General features: G+C 49.0%; 1 protein-coding gene across 1 annotated transcript in view; it reads right to left on the bottom strand.

The window, feature by feature from the left end:
- STK10 (serine/threonine kinase 10) overlaps positions 1–24,106 on the bottom strand; it is a 125,608-nt gene that overhangs the window by 69,516 nt on the left and 31,986 nt on the right. The window contains exon 3 of the mRNA XM_086362207.1: positions 5,536–5,584. Within this exon, the coding sequence (XP_086218333.1) occupies positions 5,536–5,584 (49 nt within the window). The remainder of the gene's footprint in view (positions 1–5,535; positions 5,585–24,106) is intronic.

Genomic DNA, 24,106 nt, shown 5'->3' with positions numbered 1-24,106 from the left:
GACTCTACTGCAGAACCACCAGAGCAATTCAGTTCAGTCGCTCAGTTGTGTCCAATTCTTTGCAACCCCATGGACTGCAGCATGCCAGGCCTCCCTGTTCATCACCAACTCCCAAAGCTTGCTCAAACTCAAGTCCATCGAGTCAGTGATGCCATCCAACCATCTCATCCTCTGTCGTCCCCTTCTCCTCCTGACCTCAATCTTTCCCAGCATCAGGGTCTTTTCAAATGAGTCAGCTCTTCGCATCAGGTGGCCAAAGTATTGGAGTTTCAGCTTCAACATCAGTCCTTCCGGTGAACACCCAGGACTGATCTCCTTTAGGATGGACTGGTTGGATCTCCTTGCAATCCAAGGGACTCTCAAGAGTCTTCTCCAACACCACAGTTCAAAACATCAATTCTTTGGCACTCAGCTTTCTTTATAGTCCAACTCTCACATCCATACATGACCACAGGAAAAACCATAGCCTTGACTAGATGGACCTTTGTTGGCAAAGTAATGTCTCTGCTTTTTAATAGTTAGTCATGGCTTTTCTTCCAAGGAGCATCTTTTAATTTCACGGCTGCAGTCACCATCTGCAGTGATTTTAGAGCCCCCAAAAATAGTCTCTCAATGTTTCCATTCTTTCCCTACCCATTTGCCATGAACTGATGGGACCAGATGCCATGGTCTTAGTTTTCTGAATGTTGAATTTTAAGCCAACTTTTTCACTCTCCTCTTTCACTTTCATTAAGAGGCTCTTTAGTTCTTCTTTGCTTTCTGCCATAAGGGTGATGTCATCTGCATATCTGAGGTTATTTATTTCTCCCGGCAATCTTGATTCCAGCTTGTGCTTCCTCCAGCCCAGCGTTTCTCATGATGTACTCTGCATAGAAGTTAAACAAGCAGGGTGGCAGTATACAGCCTTGACGTACTCCTTTCCCGATTTGGAACCAATCTGTTGTTCCATGTCCAGTTCTAACTGTTGCTTCCTGACCTGCATACAGATTTTTCAGGAGGCAGGTCAGGTGGTCTGGTATTCCTATCTCTTTAAGAAATTTCCAGTTTGTTGTGATCCACACAGTCAAAGGCTTTGGTGTAGTCAATAAAGCAGAAGTAGATGTTTTTTCTGGAACTCTCTTGCTTTATTGATGATCCAAAGCATGTTGGCAATTTGATCTCTGGTTCCTCTGCCTTTTCTAAATCCATCTTGAACATCTGGAAGTTCACGGTTCATATACTATTGAAGCCTGGCTTGGAGAATTTTGAACATTACTTTGCTAGTGTATGAGATGAGTGCAATTGTGTGGTAGTTGGAACATTCTTTGGCATTGTCTTTCTTTGGGATTGGAATGAACACTGACCTTTTCCGGTCCTGTGGCCACTGCTGAGTTTTCCAAATTTGTTGGCATATTGAGTGCAGCACTTCATAGCGTCATCTTTTAGGATTTGAAATAGCTCAACTGGGATTCTATCACCTCCACTAGCTTTGTTCGTAGTGATGCTTCCCTAAGGCCCACCTGACTTCACATTCCAGGATGTCTGACTCTAGGTGAGTGATCACACCATTGTGGTTTTCTGGGTCATGAGGATCTTTTTTGTATAGTTCTTCTGTGTATTCTTGCCACCTCTTCTCAATATCTTTTGCTTCTGTTAGGTCCATACCATTTCTGTCCTTTATTGTGCCCAACTTTGCATGAAATGTTCCCTTGGTATCTCTAATTTTCTTGAAGAGATCTCTAGTCTTTCCTATTCTGTTGTTTTCCTCTATTTCTTTGCACTGATCACTGAGGAAGGCCTTCCTATCTCTCCTTGCTATTCTTTGGAACTCCGCATTCAAATGGGTATATCTTTCCTTTTCTCCTTTGCCTTTAGCTTCTCTTCTTTTCTCAGCTATTTGTAAAGCCTCCTCAGACAACCATTTTGCCTTTTTGCATTTCTTTTTCTTAGAGATGGTCTTGATCACTGCCTTCTGTACAATGTCACGAACCTCCATCCATAGTTCTTCAGGCACTCTATCAGATCTAATCCCTTGAATCTATTTGTCACTTCCACTGTATAATCATAAGGGATTTGATTTAGGTCATACCTGAATGGTCTAGTGGCTTTCCCTACTTTCTTCAATTTAAGTCTGAATTTGGCAATAAGGAGTTCATGATCTGAGCCACAGTCAGCTCCCAGTCTTGTTTTTGCTGATTCTATAGAGCTTCTCCATCTTTGGCTGCAAAGAATATTATCAATCTGATTTCGGTATTGACCATGTGGTGATGTCCATGTGTAGAGTCTTCTCTTGTGTTGTTGGAAGAGGGTGTTTGCTATGACCAGTGTGTTCGCTTGGCAGAACTCTTATTAGCCTTTGCCCTGCTTCATTCTGTACTCCAAGGCCAAAGTCCTGTTATTCCAGGTATTTCTTGACTTCCTACTTTTGGATTCCAGTCCCCTATAATGAAAAGGACATCTTTTTGGGTGTTAGTTCTAGAAGGTTTGTAGGTCTTCATAGAACTGTTCAACTTCAGCATCTTCAGCATTACTGGTCAGGCCATAAACTTGGACTGCTGTGATACTGAATGGTTTGCCTTGAAAATGAACAGAGATCATTCTGTCGTCTTTGAGATTGCATCCAAGTACTGCATTTCGGACTCTTCTGTTTACTACGATGGCTACTCCATTTCTTCTAATGGATTCCTGCCCACAGTAGTAGATATAATGGTCATCTGAGTTAAATTCACCCATTCCAGTCCATCTTAGTTCACCGATTCCTAAAACATCGATGTTCACACTCCTGCCATCTCCTGTTTGACCACTTCCAGTTTGCCTTGATTCATGGACCTAACATTCCAGGTTCCTATGCAATATTGCTCTTTATAGCATCGGACTTTACTTCCATCACCAGTCACATCCACAACTGGGTGTTATTTTTGCTTTGGCTCTGTCTCTTCATTCTTTCTGGAGTTATTTCTCCACTGATCTTCAGTAGCATATTGGGCACCTACTGACCTGGGGAGTTCATCTTTCAGTATCCTATGTTTTTGCCTTTTCATGCTGTTCATGGGGTTCTCAAGGCAAGAATACTGAAGTGGTTTGCCATTCCCTTCTCCAGTGGACCACGTTTTGTCAGAAGTCTCCACCATGACTCACGGTGTAGGGCCACCCAAAACAGACCAGGGCAATCTGTGATTATTTAGTTCTTGCTCCTGCCCAAGCTCCCTGGGCTGAGGTCAGCCCCACAGTCCCGCCTGCTCAGCCCTCAGGCTGAAGGCTCCCATGCTGGTGGGCAAGGGCACTGCATTGAGGCCTCCCTCTGGTTGGGGCTTCCAGGTTCCCCTGCAGTGCCTGGAGGAATCCCCACAGTCAGATCCCTCAGGCTCAGTAAAAACAAACATGCCAGCCAGGGTGGAGGCGCTGCCTGCAGTGTCCTGGGAAGCCCGGCTCCAGAGCAGGGCTCCTGAACCAGGGATCATTCTGGGTCTGTATCTCCTTCCCTGCAGCCTCGTCCTCAACCCCTGCATCTCCTCCAGCCACGGTCCAAGATCAGAGTCTGTGAGGACTTCAGGGCCACACAGACTGCGCCTGAACTTGGGCACTGCCTCTTACTGGCCATGTGATTTCTGGCAAGTCAATCTATCTCCCTGCATCTTCATTACTGGTCTGTAAAATGGAATGAGGAGGACATGAAGGCAGGGCTCAGAGATAAAGCATGTTAATGTCTCAGCATGGAACACAATCAAGAAAAGGTGATGACTATTATGCTGGTCCTGAGATTGTGCTGGACTATCTGTAGCAAATTTTTAAATGTCAAAAGTGTACCTGGCTCGTGTCTGATTTACTTACATAGATGAAACAGGAAAAATCAAAGTGAGGAGGAGGATGACCTCAACGCCACCATTTTTTGAGCCTTTGCAATGCACCAGCACAAGGATAAAGTGTTGGGTGCATCATTTTATGAAAGCTTTATAATAATCCAAAGAGGTAGATAGACATAACACAATTAAAAAAATTTTTTTTGTTTTGATGTGGACCATTTTTTAAAGCCTTGTTATTAAATTTGTTACAATATTGCTTCTGTTTTATGTTTTGGTGTTTTTGGCCAGGAGCCATGTGAGATCTTGACTCCCCAACCAGAGATTGAACCGGAAGGTGAAGTCTTAAGCACTAGATGGCCAGGAAAGTCCCTATGACACATTTTTAAAGTCCAGTTTATTGAGATACAATTTACATACAGTAAAATTCGCCTTTCTGGGGGTACAGTTCTGTGAATTTTGGCAACTGTATGTGGTCACACCAACAGTCCCACAGTTTAGATACTGAATACATACTTCTATCACTCCCCAAAATTCCCCACTGTCCCCCTTCCACCCCCCAACTCTAGCCACGAAGCAATCACAAATTAGATCTGTTCCTATAGTTTCATCTTTTTCTAGAAAGGCATATAATTGGAATCACACAGCATGGTGAATTTTTAAGGTAAATTTTTGATTATACAGCAATACATGAATACTTTCTTCCTAATAAAAAAAAGTTGCAACATTGCAGATGAGCCCAAGTCCCCTTTGAAACCACATCCCAACCTGCGCCTCATCCTTCTGCTCTGCAGGAAGGCTGAGAGCCAAAAATGTGTAACAGCTAGCAAGTCACGGCCAGCAGGATCAGAACGAGCACTGGCCTTAACAAACTAAAGCGGCCATATAGTGATGTGCTGGATGCATGCCCCCCCCATGCTATAAAGGGGCCAGCCCAGTGCCCACAGCCACCAAGCCGAGGAACCTGGGATGGCCCTCAGGAACCCTGGGCCCCGAGCCCAGGCTCATCCCTCTACACAGCTCTGCAAGGTGATGGGCGACAACCTGGGGCAGAAAGGCCCTCTGAGCAGGGCAGGCATTTGTGGGAGAGTCAACCCCTGGCCACAGAGCTGCAGCTGCAACCTGGCTCTCACTGGGCCAGCTCTCCCCATGCCAGCTTCTCTTATCCCACCTGGATTTCTAAAATAGTAATGGCACTGTTTCTTCAAGCTGCCACCAACAGAGAGCAAACCGTCTGGGGCTGGACCAGTTAGTTCCATCAGGAGAACTGAGAGAAAATGGGTGGAGATCCCCGCTTTTCAAAGAACCTCCCTCAGGGGTCTCATTTTCACCTCCTACAAGTGCTGTGGGGTTCGGCAAGGGGGCAGCGCACCTGTCTTACATCCAGACAGCTTGAGGAAGCCAATGATCCACTCAAGGATATGTGGCTCTCTGAACGAGAAGTTTTGGTCTTCTGAGTATCCTGCATCCTCTCCAGTAACCCAACCCCTGCTCCCAGATGCAGACAGAGTGGGAAGGTACTCAAACAGGCCATGGGCATTACTGGGGTAGGGACGTGATGGATCTCAGTGCTCAACAGAGCCAACCCCGGCACCACTGCCCTGTATCAAGGAGGACTCACCAGGGGCTTCCCTGGCCGTCCAGTGGTTAGGACTCCATGCTTCCACTGCAGGGGACACAGGTTCAATCCCTAGTTAGGGAACCAAGATCCTGCAAGCCCCTCAGAGAGGCCAAAAAAAAAAAGGAAATGACTCACCCAGCATGATGGCATCCACAGCTCCCCCAGGACAGAACTCGATCATAATCTGCAGAAAATACAAGGCAAAGTAACATGAGCAGCAGTGCCCAGCCCACGAATCGGGAGCCCCTCCAGGGCCGGCCCTGATCAGACAGGTCTGCTAGCACCTGACGCATTTGCTCTTCGGCCCCTCTCCCTCCTGCCCAGGGGTTTGTCCAGTCTGCCCCCACACTCCTGAAACCTGACATCAGTTCTTACAGGAGGCTCTCACACCCAGGAATTACTTGGGCACTTCACTTTTCAGGGGAAAAAAAAACAAAACAAGTCGCCATGGAAACCCGCAGCTTCAGTGAACAGCCTTTTCAGCCGAGCCCACATCCTTCCCTTCTCCTCTGATCGGCCCTGTCTGCTCACTCACCCCCACCCGCCAGCCACCCTGCTTCTTACAATCCAAAGCCAGGTCTCAGAGGACACCTCCCAGCCACACACAAGCTGGCCAAGTCCTCCTGGGACTCCAGCACCTGTCTGTTGACTCTTCTCCATCACCCAGAGCCTGGAGTATCAGAACATGAGGTCCTTGAAGCCCAGCTCAGGTAGAGAAATCAAAGCCCAGAAAGGAGCTGTAATTGACCAAGGCCACACAGGTTGCCTAGTGGCTCCTGAATGGAAAGCAGGTTTTCCTAACCTCCAGGTCATTCATTCATTCACTCAGCACACATCCAACAGGTAGCAGGCCCTGGGAGAACCACCTGATACGGGCCTTCAGGGGCCAGCCCAGTGCAGCAAATTGGAAAAGCCAATTAGAGCCACAAGTGCCGGGGTGCTGACACAGGCCCCTCCCTGGCCTACTCGCATCTTCACTCTTTCTGGCCCACTCTGGGCTCCTATCATATACAGGAAGACGCTTTCTCTTTTTTTTAAAGTGCAGGTAGAGATGGGTGGGGAAGGCAGAAGGTGACACAAACTTCAAGGCACTCCCAGCATCTCCTCCAGCTCAGGGTCAGACACAGTGCCTGAGGGGCGCTCAAGAAGGCCTGCCGCTCTAAATAGAAAAGAAAACCTCAGCTGTGACCTCACTGGGCCAGAGCCAGCTCTCCAGCCATAGGAGGGAGGAGCTGCTTCAGTGTTTCGACGAGGCCTCCTAACTTGTAGTTGACTTTCCAGAGGCTTCCTGGCGCTGTAAATATGAGGATGCGGTGATGCCTGGTTGGACCCAAGTCCCAAGCCCACCGCTCACTAGTTGTGGCCTTGGGCAAGTCATTTCAACCTTGTGAGCCTGTTTTCTCAACTGTAAGACGGAGCTGCTGATGCTGTTCCTCTTAGCTGGGCCCCACCTCTGAGCTATATTTAGGGTACAGGCCACCCCTGGAGGTCAAGCAGGGAGCTCTAAGCTGGGCCAGGGACACCAGAGAAAAGGGTAAAAGGGAGGGGAAGGCTGTGGTGCCCTCCCTCAGCCCAGGGCAGCAGACAGGCCTGCCACATGCTGGACAAGGCTACACGCCACGGGAGGGGGCCGGACAAGGGAGTGCCCACCCGCTCACATACCACCACCCACCAGGGAGGAAGCACAGGGCCTCTGATGCTCCCACAGTCACTCTGGTCCTGCTTGGCCATGAGAACGTCAGGCCTGCCCCAGCTCCCCTGGACTACTCTTTACCACCGTGCTGACTGTCATCCTAAATAAAAGTCATCAGAGATGTGTTAACATGCTGCAATCCAGTACACGAGGAAGCGGTCCTTCTTTCTTCCACTCACTCACTCGCTCGTGTGTTCACTGAACCAACCACCAACCAACCAGGCTTGTTCCCAGGGTCAGAGTGACCTGGACATGGGCATCAACCTCTTGAAGCTCTGCCTTTTAATAATGCTTGGCACTACAAAAGAGAACCCCAAATCCTACTAATTGCTAGAAAAAGCCAAGCCACAAGAGGCAGCGGTGGAAGAGAAGCCCAGCTCAGTCACCACACAAGTCACTTACGAGTACATGGCCTGTAAGATGGTAGAATGGTATGCCCAGAGCCCACAGGAGCGACAGAGTCATCCAGGCCTTGATGGGCGACACGTGAGACTCAGTCAGTATGGACTGTTTCTAGGACTTCTTTCTTGAGCTCAGGGGTTCAGGGTTTTTTCTCGTTTTGTCTTGTGTTTTGAGACCCCATGAAAGCCACCCTCTCACCCCTCATATAGAAAAATGCAAATACAAACAAATGTTCGTGTGCAATTTCACTGACTTCTTCCATGCCCTCAAGTCCCACCACCAAACCCAGGTCAATGTTTTCACCAGCTACTGACTATGCAGCCTTGGCAATGACCTACCTCTCTGTGAAATGGGACGACACTACAGACGCCCCCAGAACTACTCTAAGGATCCGATGAGGTGGCAGCAAGCCCGAGCCTCACGCACACAGAGGCTCAGGGCAGGCTCAGCTGTCTCTTCCTCTACTAGGGGCAGCTGAAAAGGGAAAAGTGGTGGGCTTGGCCTCGAGGCCTGGCATGTGTGTGCTCAGTCACTTAGTCCTATTCAACCCTTTGCGACCCTTTGGACTGCAGCCTGCCAGACTCCTCTGTCCATGGGATTCTCCAGGCAAGGATGCTGGAGTGGGCTGCCAAGGCCTCCTCCAGGGGATCTTCCCCACCCAGGGATCAAACCCACGTCTCTATGTCTCCTGTACTGACAGGCAGGTTCTTTACCACTAGCACCACCTGGGAAGCCCTTCAAGTCAGCTTCCTTATTAGCTATGTGAACCTAGGTAAGTCACTTAAGGTCCCCATGCCTCGATTTCTTCATCTGAAAATGGTACTAATATTTTCTGCCCCCAGTGTCATCAGACAGCCAATGACATGTCCAATACAAAAGCTACAACAACGAATATGCACTTGGTGAATCTAGCAAAGGAAATCTCTAGGAAGATCACACTTCAGTTCAGTTCAGTTCAGTTGCTCAGTTGTGTCCGACTCTTTGCGACCCCATGAATCGCAGCACACCAGGCCTCCCTGTCCCTATTTAGGCTTCCTACAAAAACATGCCTTCCCAGAATTACAGTTCATCAACACTCCCACTGCCAGTATCAAAAGTCAGTATGAGAAGTGGTCAAACCTGGGCGGTTCCTGCATCTTTCAGTGAAACTGTTCCTTACACAAGGCCCTTACACAAGGCCCTTACACAAGGCCCCCATGACCCCTCCCCTCCCAGGTCAGCACTAGGAAAGTTGAAGCAGTCTCCTAATCTGGTTTGCTTCCTCTTCTGCAATTTGAGACCTCCATGATGCCTTGCACTTCCCATATTTTTTTACTTTTTATTTTCTTTGAGGCAAGGAATATGACCTTATTTGGAAAGCCAACAGACAGAGAAGATGGCAGACTAATATCTCAAAATAGACATTTTCCATTATCATTATTATTCTGTGCCAGCTACTGGGAAGCTCTGAGTTTAGCTTTAGTTTTACTCCTATGAATAAATGTACCAACTTTTCATTCTAAACCAGGATTAAATCTACAGTTTTCTACAATTTGCATATGGACCCTAATGAAGTGTCTTTAGAAGATGACTGTCCTGGAATCCACACTTCAAAATGTGAAGCTCTTTTTGAAACAGCAGTCCTCATTTGGAGTTAATCATAGCCTATGTCAGAGTGATAGTCTGTTTTATTAACTTTCTGTAATTTTGCCCAACTGTACTTTCATATGTGGCAAAATACAGTTTGGTTTTTCTTCTTCTCTTTTTTTTTTTTTTTGAAAGTGGCTTTTTTCGGCCCTTTTAGTTTAAAAAGTTTCATGTCTTGGTGCCTTTTATATGATATAAAACAGAAAAATAATGTCTCTCATGACATGGTTCACATTGGGTTCCATTACATGGGTCTTAACACTTCACATTTCAGCTCTCAATCACAGGGAGCTTATAACATGAATTTCGTAGTACTTTTATAGAAATGCATGAGGTTCAATTAATAAAATGATTACCTTAATAAATGTAATAATGACAATAAATTAAAAGAAAACAATCATCTGAATGCCTTAGGATATTACTAAATAGCCTGTTTAGAAAAGAGAATGGAAAAATTACATCAATACCCACAGAAGGTTTCAGTTCAGTTCAGTTGCTCAGTCGTGTCCAACTCTTTGCGACCCCATGAACCGCAGCACACCAGGCCTCCCTGTCCATCACCAACTCCTGAAGTTTACCCGAACTCATGTCCATTGAGTCGGTAATGCCATCCAACCATCACATCCTCTGTCATCCCCTTCTCCTCCTGCCCTCAATCTTTCCCAGCATCAGGGTCTTTTCAAATGAGTCAGCTCTTCACATCAGGTGGCCAAAGTATTGGACTTTCAGCTTCAACATCAGTCCCTCCAATGAACACCCAGGACTGATCTCCTTCAGAATGGACTGGTTGGATCTCCTTGCAGTCCAAGGGACTCTCAAGAGTCTTCTCCAACACCACAGTTCAAAAGCATCAATTCTTTGGTGCTCGACTTTCTTTATGGTCCAACTCTCACATCCATACATGACTACTGGAAAAACGAGAGCCTTGACTAGATGGATCTTTGTTGGCAAAGTAATGTCTCTGCTTTTGAATATGCTATCTAGGTTGGCCATAACTTTCCTTTCAAAGAGTAAGCATCTTTTAATTTCATGGCTGCAATCACCATCTGCAGTGATTTTGGAGCCCCAAAAAATAAAGTCAGCCACTGTTTCCCCATCTTGGTCTATTCTTGTATTTTCTACATTTTATTCAACTAATATGTTATAAAATTTCATATTAGAAGTACTGTTAACAAAAAGTACTGGCCTAAAATCACCCATGGCTACAGATGCATCTATTCATCTGGAAGGGGATAGGGCTGTGCCTATCCACAGTGAAAGTCCCAGCAGGACCATGCCCAGAACACCCTCTTTAGGGTTTTCTATGTATAAGAGCTTGTCATCTGCAAACAGAAATAATTGTACTTCTTCTTTGCAATTTGCATTTCTTTTATTTCTTTTTTCATAATTGTGCTAACTAGCGCTTTCAATACTATGCTGAAGAGAAGTGATGAAGGTAGGCATCTTTGCCTTATCTCAAATCTTAGAGTTTTTAGACTCTCACCATTGAATATGTTCACTGTGAGTTGCTCATATATGACCTTTATCGTGTTTAGATACTTTTCTTCTATTGGTTTGTTAAATGTTTTTCTCATGGGAGTGTTGAATTTTGTCAAATACTTTTTCTTCATTAGCTGAGATGATCATGTGTTCTCCCACTTTTATTCTGCTAATGCAGTTTGATATATTCATTGATTTTCATATATTAAACCATCCTTGCTTCCAAGAATAAATTCCACCGGTCATGGTGTATAATCCTTTTAATAGGCTGCAGTGTAGCCAAAAAACCAACAACAAAAACACGCTGGGCTTCTAGACACGAACAATGGACAATTCAGGAAAAGAAAATTAAGGAAACAATTCCATTTATAATAGCATCAAGAAGAAAATACTTAGGACTATCTAGGAAAAGGGAATAAGATTAAACCAAGAAGGTGGAAGATTTGTACACTGAAAAGTGCAAAACACTGCTGAAAGACATTAAAGATGACACAAATAAATCTAAAGACATCCTCTATGCATGACTGAAAGACTTTGTTAAGACATCAATACTACCCAACACAATCTACAAATTGAATGCAATCTCTATCAAATCCCCATGGCATCTTTTATAGAAACTGAAAAAGTTCATACTAAAATTCATATGGAATATCAAGGGAACCCAAGCACCAAAAGAACCTTGAAAAAGGACAGTTGGAAAAAATTGTTCAAAGAAAGTTGAAAGTCTCATACTTCTTGATTTCAAAACTTACTACAAAGCTACAATAATCAAAACAGCAAGGCACTAGCATAAAGACAGACATATAGACCAATGGAAGGAGATCCCAGAAATAAACCCTTGCATATATAGTCAGATGATTCTTAACAAAGGGGCCAAGACCATTCAGTGGAAAAAAAATAGTCTTTTCAACAAATTTTGTTGGGAAAACGGAATTACCAACATGCAAGAGAATGAAGATGGTCCCTTACATCATGTACCAAAATTTATTAAAAATGGATCAAAGACATAAATAGAAGAGCTAAAACTACAAAATTCTTAGAAGAAAAAAAAATGAGGGAAAAGTCATGACATTGAATTTAGCTATGATTTCTTGGTTTTGACACCAAAAGCACTGGCATCAACAACAAAAAAATTAAACTGGACTTTATCAAATATAATAACCTTTGGACATCAAAAAACACTATCAACATAGTGAAGAAGCAACCCACAGAATGTAAGTATATATGACACTTACAAATCATATATCTGATAAGTGACTACATCAAGAATATATTAAAGAAAATACTTTTACAACTCAATCTTGAATAGACACTTACAGATATACAAATAGCCAATAAATGCATGAAAATATGCTCAGCATTACTAATTAGAGAAATGCAAACCAAAACCACAATTTAGACCTAGAGGGGCAGGATGGGGTGGGAAGTGAGAGGGAGGTTCAAGAGGGAGGGGACAAATGCATACTTATGGCTGATTCATGTTGATGTATGACAGAAACTGATACAATATTGTAAAGCAATTATCTTCCAATTAAAAATAAATAGGTTTTAAAAAACCACAACTAGATATCACTTTTCACCCATTGGGCTGGCTACTTTTAAGAAAACAGAAAACAAGCAAGGATGTACAGAAATGGGAACACGTGTATTGCTGGTGGGAATGCAAAATGCTGTGGCCACTGCAGAAGACATTATGGCAGTTCCTCAAAAATTTAAAACTAAAATCTTAAAAATTAAAAACAGAATTAAAAGTGGAATTGCCTTATGAACTGGCTTTCCACTTCTGAGTATATACCCAAAGAAATGAAAAGCAGAGTATCAAACAGATGTTTGTATACCAAAGCAGCATTATTCACAATAGTTAAAAGTTGGAAACAACCCAAGAATACATCAAGAGATGAAGAGAGAAACAAAACGTGGCACATCCACACAACGGAATATTATCCAGTCATTACAAAGGAATGAAGCATTGACACATATGAATGAATCTTGAAAATAATGTGCTAAGTGAAAAAAACATCAGCCACAAAAAGCCACACATCTCTGATTCCATTTCTATGAAATGTCCAGAACAGGCAAATCCATGGTAGACAGAAGGAGATCTAACCAGTTAATCCTAAAGGAAATCAACCCTCAATATTCACTGGAAGAAGTGATGCTGAAGCCAAAGCTCCAAAACTTTGGCCACCTGATGCGAAGAGCAAACTCACTGGGAAAGACCCTGATGCTGGGAAAGATTGAGGGCAGGAGGAGAAGGGGATGACAGAGTATGAGATGGTTGGATGGCATCACTGACTCAATGGACATGAGTCTGAGCAGCTCCAGGAGATGGTGAAGGACCTGGTAGGCTGCAGTCCATCCAGACGCAAAAAGTCAGACACGACTGAGCAACTGAACGACAACAACAATAGAGACAGAAAGATCAGTGATTGCAGAAGCTGGGGGAAGGCTCCCAGGGTGATAGACTGTGGGTCTTAAAATATGACCTAAATGCTTTTCAGCTCAGAAAAGTGCTGACGCTATATGCGAAGCCCTGGCCAAGGTCACCTATTCAGTCTCTCATTTAATCCTTACACATTTCTTTAAGGTGAATACTGTTATTATCTCCGTTTTCTAGGTCAAGGATCTCCTAAGTTTATCTGTAAAGAGCATGCATGCTTACTCACTCAGTCATGTCTGACTCTTTGCAACCCCATGGACTGTAGCTTACCAGACTCCCCTTCCAAGGGGAGTAAGAATACTGGAGTAGATTGCCATTTCCTTCTCCACAGGATCTTCCTAACCCGGGAATCAAACCCTCATCTCTTATACTACAGGAGGACTCTTTACCCCTGAGCCATCAGGGAAACCTTTCCATAAAGAACCAGATAGTAAATAATTTTGGCTCTGCAGAGCTTTGACTCCGATGCTCCATTCCGAAAGCAGTGGTGGACGAGACCTGATCAAATGAGTGTGGCTGTGTCCCAGCAAATCCCATGGGCCACGGTGATGGGACTTCAGGGTGTGCAAGAAGGTGGCAGGCCAGATGTGGCCCATGGGTGGCTCCCTAACACCCCTATTCCAGATGAGAAAACGGAAGCAGAGAGCATTTCAGTAACTTGTCAAGGTCTCCAACTAATAAGAGATGAGGCCAGGATTTGAACCCAGGTGCTCTGATTCATGAGCTCGTAGTCTGTCCCTAGGCTAGAGTTCTTCCCCAATCATTTGGAGGACACTTAACATGTCACACCCATCCCTCATGGCACCGGAATATCTTTTTCATGAGGATTTAACCCCACCGGCCAGGTCAGAATCGCCCTCCCACCCAGTCTTGAGACCCACAGCAGGTACAGGCCGAGCTGGGATCTGACACCAGGCTGCTCACACTAGCTGCCCTGCATGAGGAAGACAGGTCTGCCTGAGCCTGAATACGGGGAGCACACTCTAGGGCAGGAGGCGTTTGCTCTTCCTGGGCCCTCTTGCCAGGTGAGTAACCTCGGCACAGCTGGTCTCCCTAGTCAGCACTCACGAGCTTTTTGTGTCCCTGGAGACCTCAGCCCATAAACTTGCTCAGAGGACGCCCAATGGGAGACAGCCTGCAGTCACTGGCTTGAGACTGCCTGGCGCCCAAAAGAAACTGGAAACCTGTGTTCACCTGGACCCCCTATCAGTTTAGATTAAGCAGCTGTCATGGAGCGGCTTAAGGGTCACGGCCTTGCTACATGATCCTGGAGGGCCAGCTCACCTTCCCGATCATGCGTGCATTCATTCATCCGTGGACTGATTAGGCACCTACTCTATTCCTGCACTATCTCAGCCATGGGAATTTGGCCCTGCACCTGTGCAGGTACTCTCTTCCCACATGGGCAGTGTCCTCTCAGAGTTGCCCTGGAACTGGTGACTATTAAAATCTTCCTCGAAGCTGTTGCAAATAGAGAATCAGCTCAATAATCCTTTAGGACTGAGAGAGCAGAATTTAAAAGCTCTCTCCTCCATCTGATCAACTCTTCAGGACGAAACATTGACACCAGAGTCCTGTGCCAAGCTGATTTCTGCCCCAGCAAGTAACATATACACAAAACCCACCCCCCACCCGCCGCCGAGTTCACTGTTCCCCCTCGCACAGTTTCACTCCATGCCGTCAACTTCCTTAGGACGTAAGCGGTTGCCTGATCAATTAGCACAGGTCGGCCTCAGTTTCCCCATCACGACAAGTAACAGGAACTGAGAGTCTTATTCTGTGCCCGGCCCTATGCCAAGTGCTTTGCATAAATTATCTTACCATTTGAAGTGGGTATTCTAAAGAATGCCTCTGCCTCACAGGATCTATCGTGAGGATTAAAGGTAACAGGGGTTAAGGTAACAGATGCCTGGCTCTCAAAACATTACCTGGCAAACAGTAAGTAAATGCTTGACAAACGCTACCCTTTACTATCAGTATCTGGTGATGCTTTATTCCCATTTTATGTATGAGAAAACTGAGGCTCAGAGAAATTAAAGTCACAGAAATAGTAAGCACCAGAGCCAGGACCTGAACTGGGACCTCTCTGGGTGTCAGGTCAGCTGCACTCACCACCATGAAGGAAGAGACCTAGTGACCCCATGCCCCCATCCTTGTGCTTCAGGAAGGAAGCCAAAAAAGCTTGGGACATAGCCTCCCGGCGGTGGGGGAAAAGGCGCCTCTGCCTCCCTGCTCCAGCACTCGCTGGGCCCCAGGGGTCAGCTCACACATACCAAGTGAGCTTGCTCACCCGGAGATAAAGGGGCCAAGATGTCACAGCCCAGATAAGAGCAGGCTTGAACCACCCACGGGGTTTCGGACATTACCAACATGTACAGCCCGCAGGCAGCAGGACCAAGCCTGACCATCCTCAAGAGACAACTGAGGCATGCTCAAGCCATGCCCTGGAGACCGCACAGCGCTCGAGGCCTGGCTCTCCTCCTTTCCCTGGCCCTCCCCAAGGCCAGCAGGAGCTCTGGGTACACAGAGATGCTCAATGATTAAATGTTGACAACACTCCTGCAACCAAAAGTAAATACAATTAAAGGGCAACTCTCTCCACTGTTCCTGCCTGGAGAGTTCTATGGACAGAGGATCCTGGAGGGCTACGGTCCACGGGGTCACAGAGTCAGACACGACTGAGCACACCTCTTGCGTAGGTCTGGACAGTCCCAGACCTCCCCTGTCCTGTGACTGTGCTATCCAAACCCCTTTCCTGCTTTGAGCCTTAGTTTCCCCACCTGGAAACTGAAGCCTCTAACAGCTGAAAGGTCATTTGCAACATTGACATTTGAGGGTCCAAGGTGACGGACATCACTTAATCATTAAATATTATTATATTTAATATTTATAAAAGTTCATTCACATCATACATTATAAGAGTCTGGACCTGATTTGTGGACAGTGTTTGCTGAATGAATTTATGAAGAACGAAGATATGAATGAAACATTTCAGTGGCCTTCAGATGCCCAGAAATCAGGGCAAAACTGCCAAAAAGATGACTCACACAGCTGATTCTGCAAAGAAAGCAAGCCAGTCCCTCCCTCTGCTGCTGCCCAAGAGAACAGAGATAATGACTGCCATTATTGAGTGCCTAAGGCATACCAGGCACTGTGCTGAGCATTATACAAGCATTCCTTTACTTACTTCTATAAGGAATTCTATTTCTCTCTGTTTTACAGATGCGGAAACTGAGGTTTGATGGGGAAAGAGCCTCCCCAAAGCCACTAACCTCCTAAGTCCACAGAACGAGGGTAGAAACCCAGGTCTGTCTGACTCCCAAGGTCCAAAGATAGCCGAAATGTACAGCCAAAGGCAAGCCTGTTCCCCTCTCGAGACTTGCTTCTTCTTGGGGAAGAGGGGTGGGTGCTGCCTCTTCACCCCTTCTTTCCCAGGTCTCCCTGCCCTGAGAGGCACAGGGACACCCCACCAGCACAGAAGACAGAGGCTCTGTTTACTCAACAGAGACCTGTAGAAAGGTCCCCGAAACACAACAGTGAACCCAAAAATGTCTCCAGCTTCTCAGCAGCTGGTCCCTGGAGTTGGAGTCCGGAATCTCCACACCTCCGAGCTCCAGGCCATACAATGCGGCCATTGAGAGGGGTGGCCCACACCCATGAGGCCTCCCGGAGCACGGGGCCTTGCTCCTCTGCCCCCAGCCGCACCCACCACGTTCACAGAGACTCGAGGAAGGAATTCGGGTTCCCCTCGAGACTAGCAACTGAGTGATCCCTGGCAAGAAGGAAGAGCACAGGGGATGACCTTGGGGTTCCTAAGGAGTGTGTGTGGGGGTTCCTGTCAATGCAAGGGGGAACCCCTAAGCACACCCCCCGGGTCGGGGTGGGAATTACTAGAAGAGATAACCGAGACAGCGCCAAGTGTACCGGCCCCAGCCCCGGGGCACCCCTGGGATAGAACTGAGGTGATGCAAATTGGGGGTGCCTAAGTCCTTCTGGCACTGTCTGGCCCAGAAGTCAGGAGCACCGACTTCAGAGTCACGTCCTCTGAGCTTGAGTGCAAATGCTGCCACTGTGTCTTCAGGCGACATGCTTCACCTCTCTGAGCCTCTAACAGTATGTGCGCCCCTGTAAATGGGGACACGTTCTCACCGTGATGGAGTCGTGGGAGAGTAAGTGAGCTGGCACATGCGAGAACAACAAGCACCAGGCCTGGCAGCCAGCAGAGCACAACAGACGACAGTCACCATCATCACGGGGACGACTACCACCATCGCCACGCATCACACCAGGAAATCAGGGCTGCGACCAGACTCCAGGCAGACACGAACTGGAGTTTCAGCCCCCAGGGGAGACACAAACAGATCTCTGTCTGCACAGATATTTTTGATCTCTTGACCATCTGTCCAGCCATCATTCCCGAAAACCAGGGGTGGCAGGGCTCCTGCCGCCAAAAAGAGGAGTAGTCCAGGGCCGTGCCCCTCAGAAAATGGACTCACAACCCACACGACCAGGAAATCAGGGTCACCCGAAGCACAGATACACCTCTGGGAGGCCTGCCTGCCTGGTAGGACATACATTCTTCAACTAAAATCATTTGAGATTTGTGGCATGTGAGACAGTCCTCAAGGGGCAAGCAGAACTGAAACCAAGGGGAGCGGGGTGGTGAGGTGGGCACGGCAGGCAGAGACGGGGCTGAGCGGCTCACAGCCAGGGAGACAGCACAGGCTGGGCGTCCATGGTGAGGTGGGCACGGCAGGCAGAGATGGGGCTGAGCTGCTCACGGGCAGGGAAACAGCACAGGCTGGGCGTCCATGGTGAGGTGGGCACGGCAGGCAGAGACAGGGCGGAGCTGATCACAGGCAGGGAGACAGCACAGGGTGGGCATCCATGTTCTATTACATCCCCAGGGCAACCCCCAGATCATCACCAAGGAACAAAAACCTGAGTAAATAAGGTGAGCCCAGGGTTTCGACCCTGGAGTCAGACACGCATGCATGCTCAGTCACTCAGTCATGCCCGACCCTGTGACCCCATGACTAGCCCGCCAGGCTCTTCCGTCCATGGTTCCCAGGCATACCTGGGTTCTAATTCTGGCCCTGACGCTAACTAACCCTGAACAAGGAATGACCTTGGAACAAGTAAGCGTAGAGCTCCGACCCTCAGTTGGAACTATAGCATCTGCCACCTGGGGAGTGAACAAATGGGAAGAGTTGGGGAAAGCCCAGGGCTCGGGACCTGGCTCTCGGTGAGCGTGCTCCAACCAGTAACAGCGGAGGCTGGACACACGTGGGAAACTGGCATGACCAGCCCGCTCGCAGAGACAAGGCCCCAGCGCCAGCAGCTGCCCCAGGAAAAGGCGAAGGAACAGTCTGAGAGCAGCAGAGAGCAGAGCAACGACCCTGGGTGCCCTGGGCAAGTCCAGGCATCTATCCAGCTACACACTCTACAATTTTATTTTTTTGTCTGCCTCCTCACCCCCACCCCACTGCCCCACAGAATGTGAATCCCTGAAGGGCAGAGCTTTGTGTCTGTGCCCTTAAAGCTGCCTGGCACACAGCTGATACTCTGGAAACATTTGTTGGTGAACAAATAAACGCACGAGTGAGTCAGTGACTGAACAAGTGAATGAATGAACAGTGGCTGCCCCCGCTGCTGCGGTGGGGGGAGGGGGGCAGTCACACGGGAGCATGGGTGCAGAATACCAGACACAGGTAGGAGTTACTGCGATGGGGACGCAGAGGCTCTGCCACGGCAGCAAGCACTGAAGGTCCCATCAGTGAGGACCCAGGTCTAAGGGCTCCAGAGACAGAGACTGGTGCGGGCACAGCCAGGAAGGAAGAAGCAGCCCCCGGGATCCAAGGAAGACGTAAGACTGCCTGCCAGCCTCCGGCTCGTCCCTCTGCTTCCCCACTTCCCACGCAGGCCTGCGGTTACCTACTCGCATCAGGGCCAGGCTGGGTGGGCAGAGGTGGCGGCGGCGGCAGCAGGTGGCTGCCTATGGGCGACCGCGCTCAGCCCAGCTCATAGATGCCATCAGGAGTATAAGCCCCTGTGGCTGGAGCTGCCGAACCTTCCAGTCAAGCCAGACACTTGGATTCTCACGCGAAAAACGCCATTTACAAAGGGTCACACTTCTGCAGAACTCTAGAGAAAGCCTGCCTTCGGTACAGCCTGTGGGCCAGGTCTGCACGTTTAACTGCCATCTAGACTTTGAACAACAGACATGACCTGTCTGCTGGGTGCCTGGCATGGGGCTCCTACTGTCTTGCCAGCTGGGACACACTGGGTTTCTAGCAAAGCCAACAGCATCGAGATCAGCATCATCACCCTTAATGTCCAGATGGGGAAACTGAGGCTCAGAGACATACCTGAGTCACACAACAGCACACAGGCAGCCAGGCTCCAGCCCACATCTGGCTGACTCGGAGGCCGCTGCCTGATGGGCCGAGGGCAGGGAGGGTGTGTGTGAGGCTGGGGCAGGGCAGTGAGCAGTGAGCGGTGGGAGGGGCACAAAGGAGTGCCCCGGAGGGCATGACGCCTGGCTGATGGCTCAGGGGGTGAACTAAGTGCTTGGGAATGTGGCAGGCAGATCCCCGGACCACAGAGTCACCTTTGTGCCTGTGAATGTGACCCAGAGACCCCAGCCTAGCCATTGCAACAGCAAGATTCCAGACAAAACCCCATGTTACTTCAGCCTGGCCGTCCACAGCTACTCGGTTCTACCTGCTCAGGGCTGAGGGTCCACTGAGCCAAGGTAGAAGCTGGAGGGATTCCAAAGCCACAGGCCCCTCCCCACCAAACACTGCCAAGAAATGCTCTGCAGGAAAACAGCTCCTCAAGCGGAGGAGGGGGCCGCAGGCTGTGTCCTCTGAGCAGTTCCCATTGGTTCCCAGGGCTGGTACCTGGGGTGCGGGGGCACCGCAGCAGTGGGAGTCTGGCTGATCTGGGTTGGAACCTGGCTGGGAGCCCTGAGCCAATCTCTCTCTCTCTCTCTCTCGCTCTCTCTCGCTCTCACCCTCAGTCTTCACACCCGTAAAATGGGTTGACGACATCGCAATCCCATATAAATGTGAGGATTTGGCAAGTTAATCACGACAGGGCCCAGCGCACGGAGGAAGTGTCCAGCAAAGGCCCGCTCTCTGTGCTCTTTTGCTGATCCCTCCCTCTCACCTCCACCCCCTGCCTCCTGCCTCCCTGCCTAGGCCGCAGAAGTGGTAAGGAGCGACAGCAGGCTTGCCCGGTGGGCTCAAGTGCCCACAGGCTCTCAAGCGCTCTGTGCTTCGCCGCTCGGTGGTGTCCGACTCTTTGAGTCCCCATGGACAGTAGTACTTTATGGAGTGCCATTACGATCACGTGTGTCCCCAAAGTGGACGCCCCTACAGGCCTGATGCAGAAGGACACAGAGGTCGGCAACCGCCGGGGAATGCCAGGAGCACCAGGATCCCATGGGAAGAGGTGCTGCCCTCAATTCTGCCGAGAAGCGACACCACAGGGCACCAAGCTGACCACAAACATGGAACTCAGACTTCAGAGATAACTGGGCAAGGGCAAAATGAGCCGACTCAGGCCAAAGGGCCTCCTTGAGATCACCCCTTCCGAGCCCCGGGCGCTGCGGGCCAGGAAGGAGGGGCAGGGAAGGGACAGTGCCTCCGAGGGTCACAGAGAGCTGGGCCCAGACCCGGGATCTCAGGTCTGACTCAGCCCTGCACCCTTCGACTGCACTGGGCAGCTCTCTACACGCATGCCGCGCTGCTAGTGACTTTCTCGTGCCACATTCTCTTTACAGTTCTTGGATTATTTTAAGGCCAGATATGCAATCTCTGTTGGTGACCAACGGCTAGCCTCAGAGCCCAAGGCGACAAGCCACAGAGACCCTGGCCGGGGACACAAGGTCACGTGAACATGTGTGGCCAGCAGGCCCCTCCCACCCACACCCTGCTCTGTGACCCGGGTCTGCACTTCCTCTCGGGAAGAGGCTCACTTTCAGACAAGCGGTCACATTCTGGAAAGCCTGCAGTCACTCCTTCAGACTCACCCGCACACACAACTCGGTGTACACGCACAGGAAGTTCACATATGCCTCACAAGCCTATTTTTGGATTCCTTACACCAGGAGCCCTGGTTTAAACACCACCAGATCTGGGAAGCTCAGTTATGGGCAAAGCAGCCCTGATTCTACGAAAAAACAGTCATCTTGCACAATTTTCTGGGAAAACACAGTCCTCTTAGTTATCTGTACTTTCCTCATTTGATAGAGACAGACGATGAGAAATAGACCCTCTCACTTCTACTTTAAGAAAAATAGTGACAGATACAGAGAACAGACTTACAGTTGCCAAGGTGGAGGGGGCCTGGGGAAGAAGGATTGGGGGTTTGGAATTAGCAGATGTGAACTATCACACACAGGATGGACACAAACAACAAGGCCCTACCGGACAGCACAGGGGACTGTTAGTCAGTCAACACCCTACGCTAAACCGCAATGGGAGAGAGCGTGAGAAAGACCGCATATATATACTACCCAGTCGTTCTGTACAGAAGAAATTAACACAACATTGTAAATCAGCTGCAGTTCGATCATTTTTTTAAAAAAAGAAAGAAAACCAGTGGTGTGTGCCAGTGACAAACACCCCCTGGGCTCAGCATTGGGGGACATTAGGGAGTAGTGAGGTCTGAGGCTAATTAGAGAGCAAATCTCCCCCTGACAGGCCATTGCTGCCCAGCCTCAGGCAACTGCGGCCACATCTGCTGGTTGTTCTAAAAATAAAAAAAGTCCAAAGGCCAACAAAATGCTAGCCGCAAATTTCTAAAACCATCTTGTGTGCCAAACAAAATCTGCGTGGATCTGTTCTAGCCCGACATCCTCAGTTTGTGACCAAGCTCACAGCCCGACTGGCTCCTCCCAGCAACACAAGAGGCTGTGAGCGGGAGAGAGACAGTCCTCGACCGAGGGCGATGTGGTCCCCAGGGGACATCTGGCAACATAGAGGCCGCACACGTGTGCCCAGTCGTGTCTGACTATTATGACCCCATGGACTGTAACCCGCCAGGCTCCTCTGTCCATGGGGTTCTCCAGGCAAGGATACTGGAGTGGGTAGCCATTCCCTTCTCCAGGGGATCTTCCCGACCCAGGGATCAAACCCAGGTCTCCAGCACTTCCGGCAGATACCATCTAAGCCACCAGGGATAGAGACAGAGACATAGCTAAGCACCCTACAACATACAGGGCAGCTCCCCCTACACAGAAAATGATCCAAACCCTGATGCAGACCAGACAGAGTCCAAAAGGCCTGGAAGTTCCTCTGGGGAACATGACTGGAGTGGTGGGAAGCTTGCCCCTCCAGCCTAGGGCAGCTGCTGCTTTCTCTGTGGTTCCATTAGATTTCAACAGAGGGCTCCACAGCCAAAGATGCTAGGAAAGCGCAGGTGGAGATGATGCAAGTTGAGACATGAGCTGGGGTAACAAAACCACTGGCCTCCAGGTGGTGGCCCCCAGGGAGAGGTGGGTCCAAACCCAGTCTCTGTCCCGCAAGTGTTTCTGGACAAGCTGGGCCACCTCAGTAGTAAGAGGAACACCCCAACCTCTGGCCTTTTGGGCTTGGCCAGGCCCAAATGCACCAGCCAGACAGTGCCCAGGCCTGGGGCGTGTCCTCAAGTGGAGGTCCTGAGACTGGGGCACCGCACGGCCCTGGGGGAGAGAAGTCCCTCCCCTGCTCACCCTCCCTTCTGAGCCCAGTCACTGCTGGACACCGAAGAGGCCCACGGAGACAGCATCCCTTCTAACGTGGAGTGCAGGGCCAGGGTGGCAGGCTTTGGCAGGCAAAGGGATTGGGCCAGAATGGAGCAAACTGGTTTATTTTCCTCTATTTCTATTTATGGCAAGTGGGCCCTAGTTTTCCATTCAGGGTAGTGAGATGAAAGTTTCTTTTTCAATAAATATATTTAACTTCTAAAAAGTGAGTCACCTTAAACAAATACTAACTATTCCAGAGGTAGCAGAATGAATGAGGTTTAGGAGAGGCAGCCCTACCAAGAGTGTTACTACAGCTCTTTAAGTCTGAGAATGACAAGGTCATCCCTGGGGGAAGTGGGGTGGGGAAATCCAGGAAGGCTCCCCGACTGTGGAGGCCTTCCATGCTAAGCAAGAGTCACTGCTTTCTCTGGTGGTCAGCAAGGAGATTCCTGGGCTGATAAACATGTGCAAAACTTTCTGCCCAGACAAAACTGGAGGGCAGAGGGGCTTCTGAACGTGACCTGTGCCAGTCTTCAGGAGTGGAGGCCAGCCCTGCCGTGTGCACACGAAAGGCCTTTCCTCCCCCTGTGCAGATTTCATCATCCACCCTGACATCGCTTTTCATCCTGTTGGCCAGCGGCACGATAAAGCCTCAGCAAGGTTCACCGAGTAAAAGACAGAAAAGCCAGGAGAGAAGAGGCTTCCAGAAACGAAGTATGAAGACGTAGTGGGAATGGAGAGAACCATGAGAGGAGGGCAGAGAGAGTCAAGGGCATTAATAAGCACCCACTCCGGGCCAGACACCGCTGTCTGTGCCCAACCTGCATACCTCACTCAATCCTTACAATGGGCCAGGTTTTGTTATCAGCATTCCCATCTTAGCAGTAAAGAGCTAGAGACTCAGTGGTCAGCTAAGATCGCAACTGGCGCTTCAAGCCAGGACTGGTCCCCACTTCCCCCACCGCAGGGCAGGGAAGAGGACGATGCATGAGATACAGAAGAATCAACCAATCGAAGACTCAGACTAATTAATCCCACTGATGGCTGAGGAAGAGGGCAGCCCTGGCCTGCCTGAAACCGCTGCCCCGCCGAGGCCTCCCAACACCCACAGTAAGACCACAACCCTTACTTACCTGTCCTCATCTCCTAGCACCCCACCCCAACCCAGGCACAGTGGCCCCTCGCCCCCTCTAAACATGATAAGCACACTCACCTCAGGGGCCCTTGCTGACCCCTGGATCCTCCCTCAACTGGGTCCTTCTCGGACAGGCCTCCCGCTGACCATGCATGAAAGGTGGCTTGCCCTGTTCCAAGTCACACCTCTGATTTCATA

Source organism: Bos grunniens, chromosome 20 (genome assembly GCF_055505025.1).
Source record: "Bos grunniens cultivar Pamir isolate PY7600 chromosome 20, Bosgru_T2T1.0, whole genome shotgun sequence".
Taxonomy (NCBI): domain Eukaryota; kingdom Metazoa; phylum Chordata; class Mammalia; order Artiodactyla; family Bovidae; genus Bos; species Bos grunniens.
The sequence above is the reverse complement of the archived record's forward strand: the minus strand, read 5'-3'. Positions and strand labels throughout refer to the sequence as shown.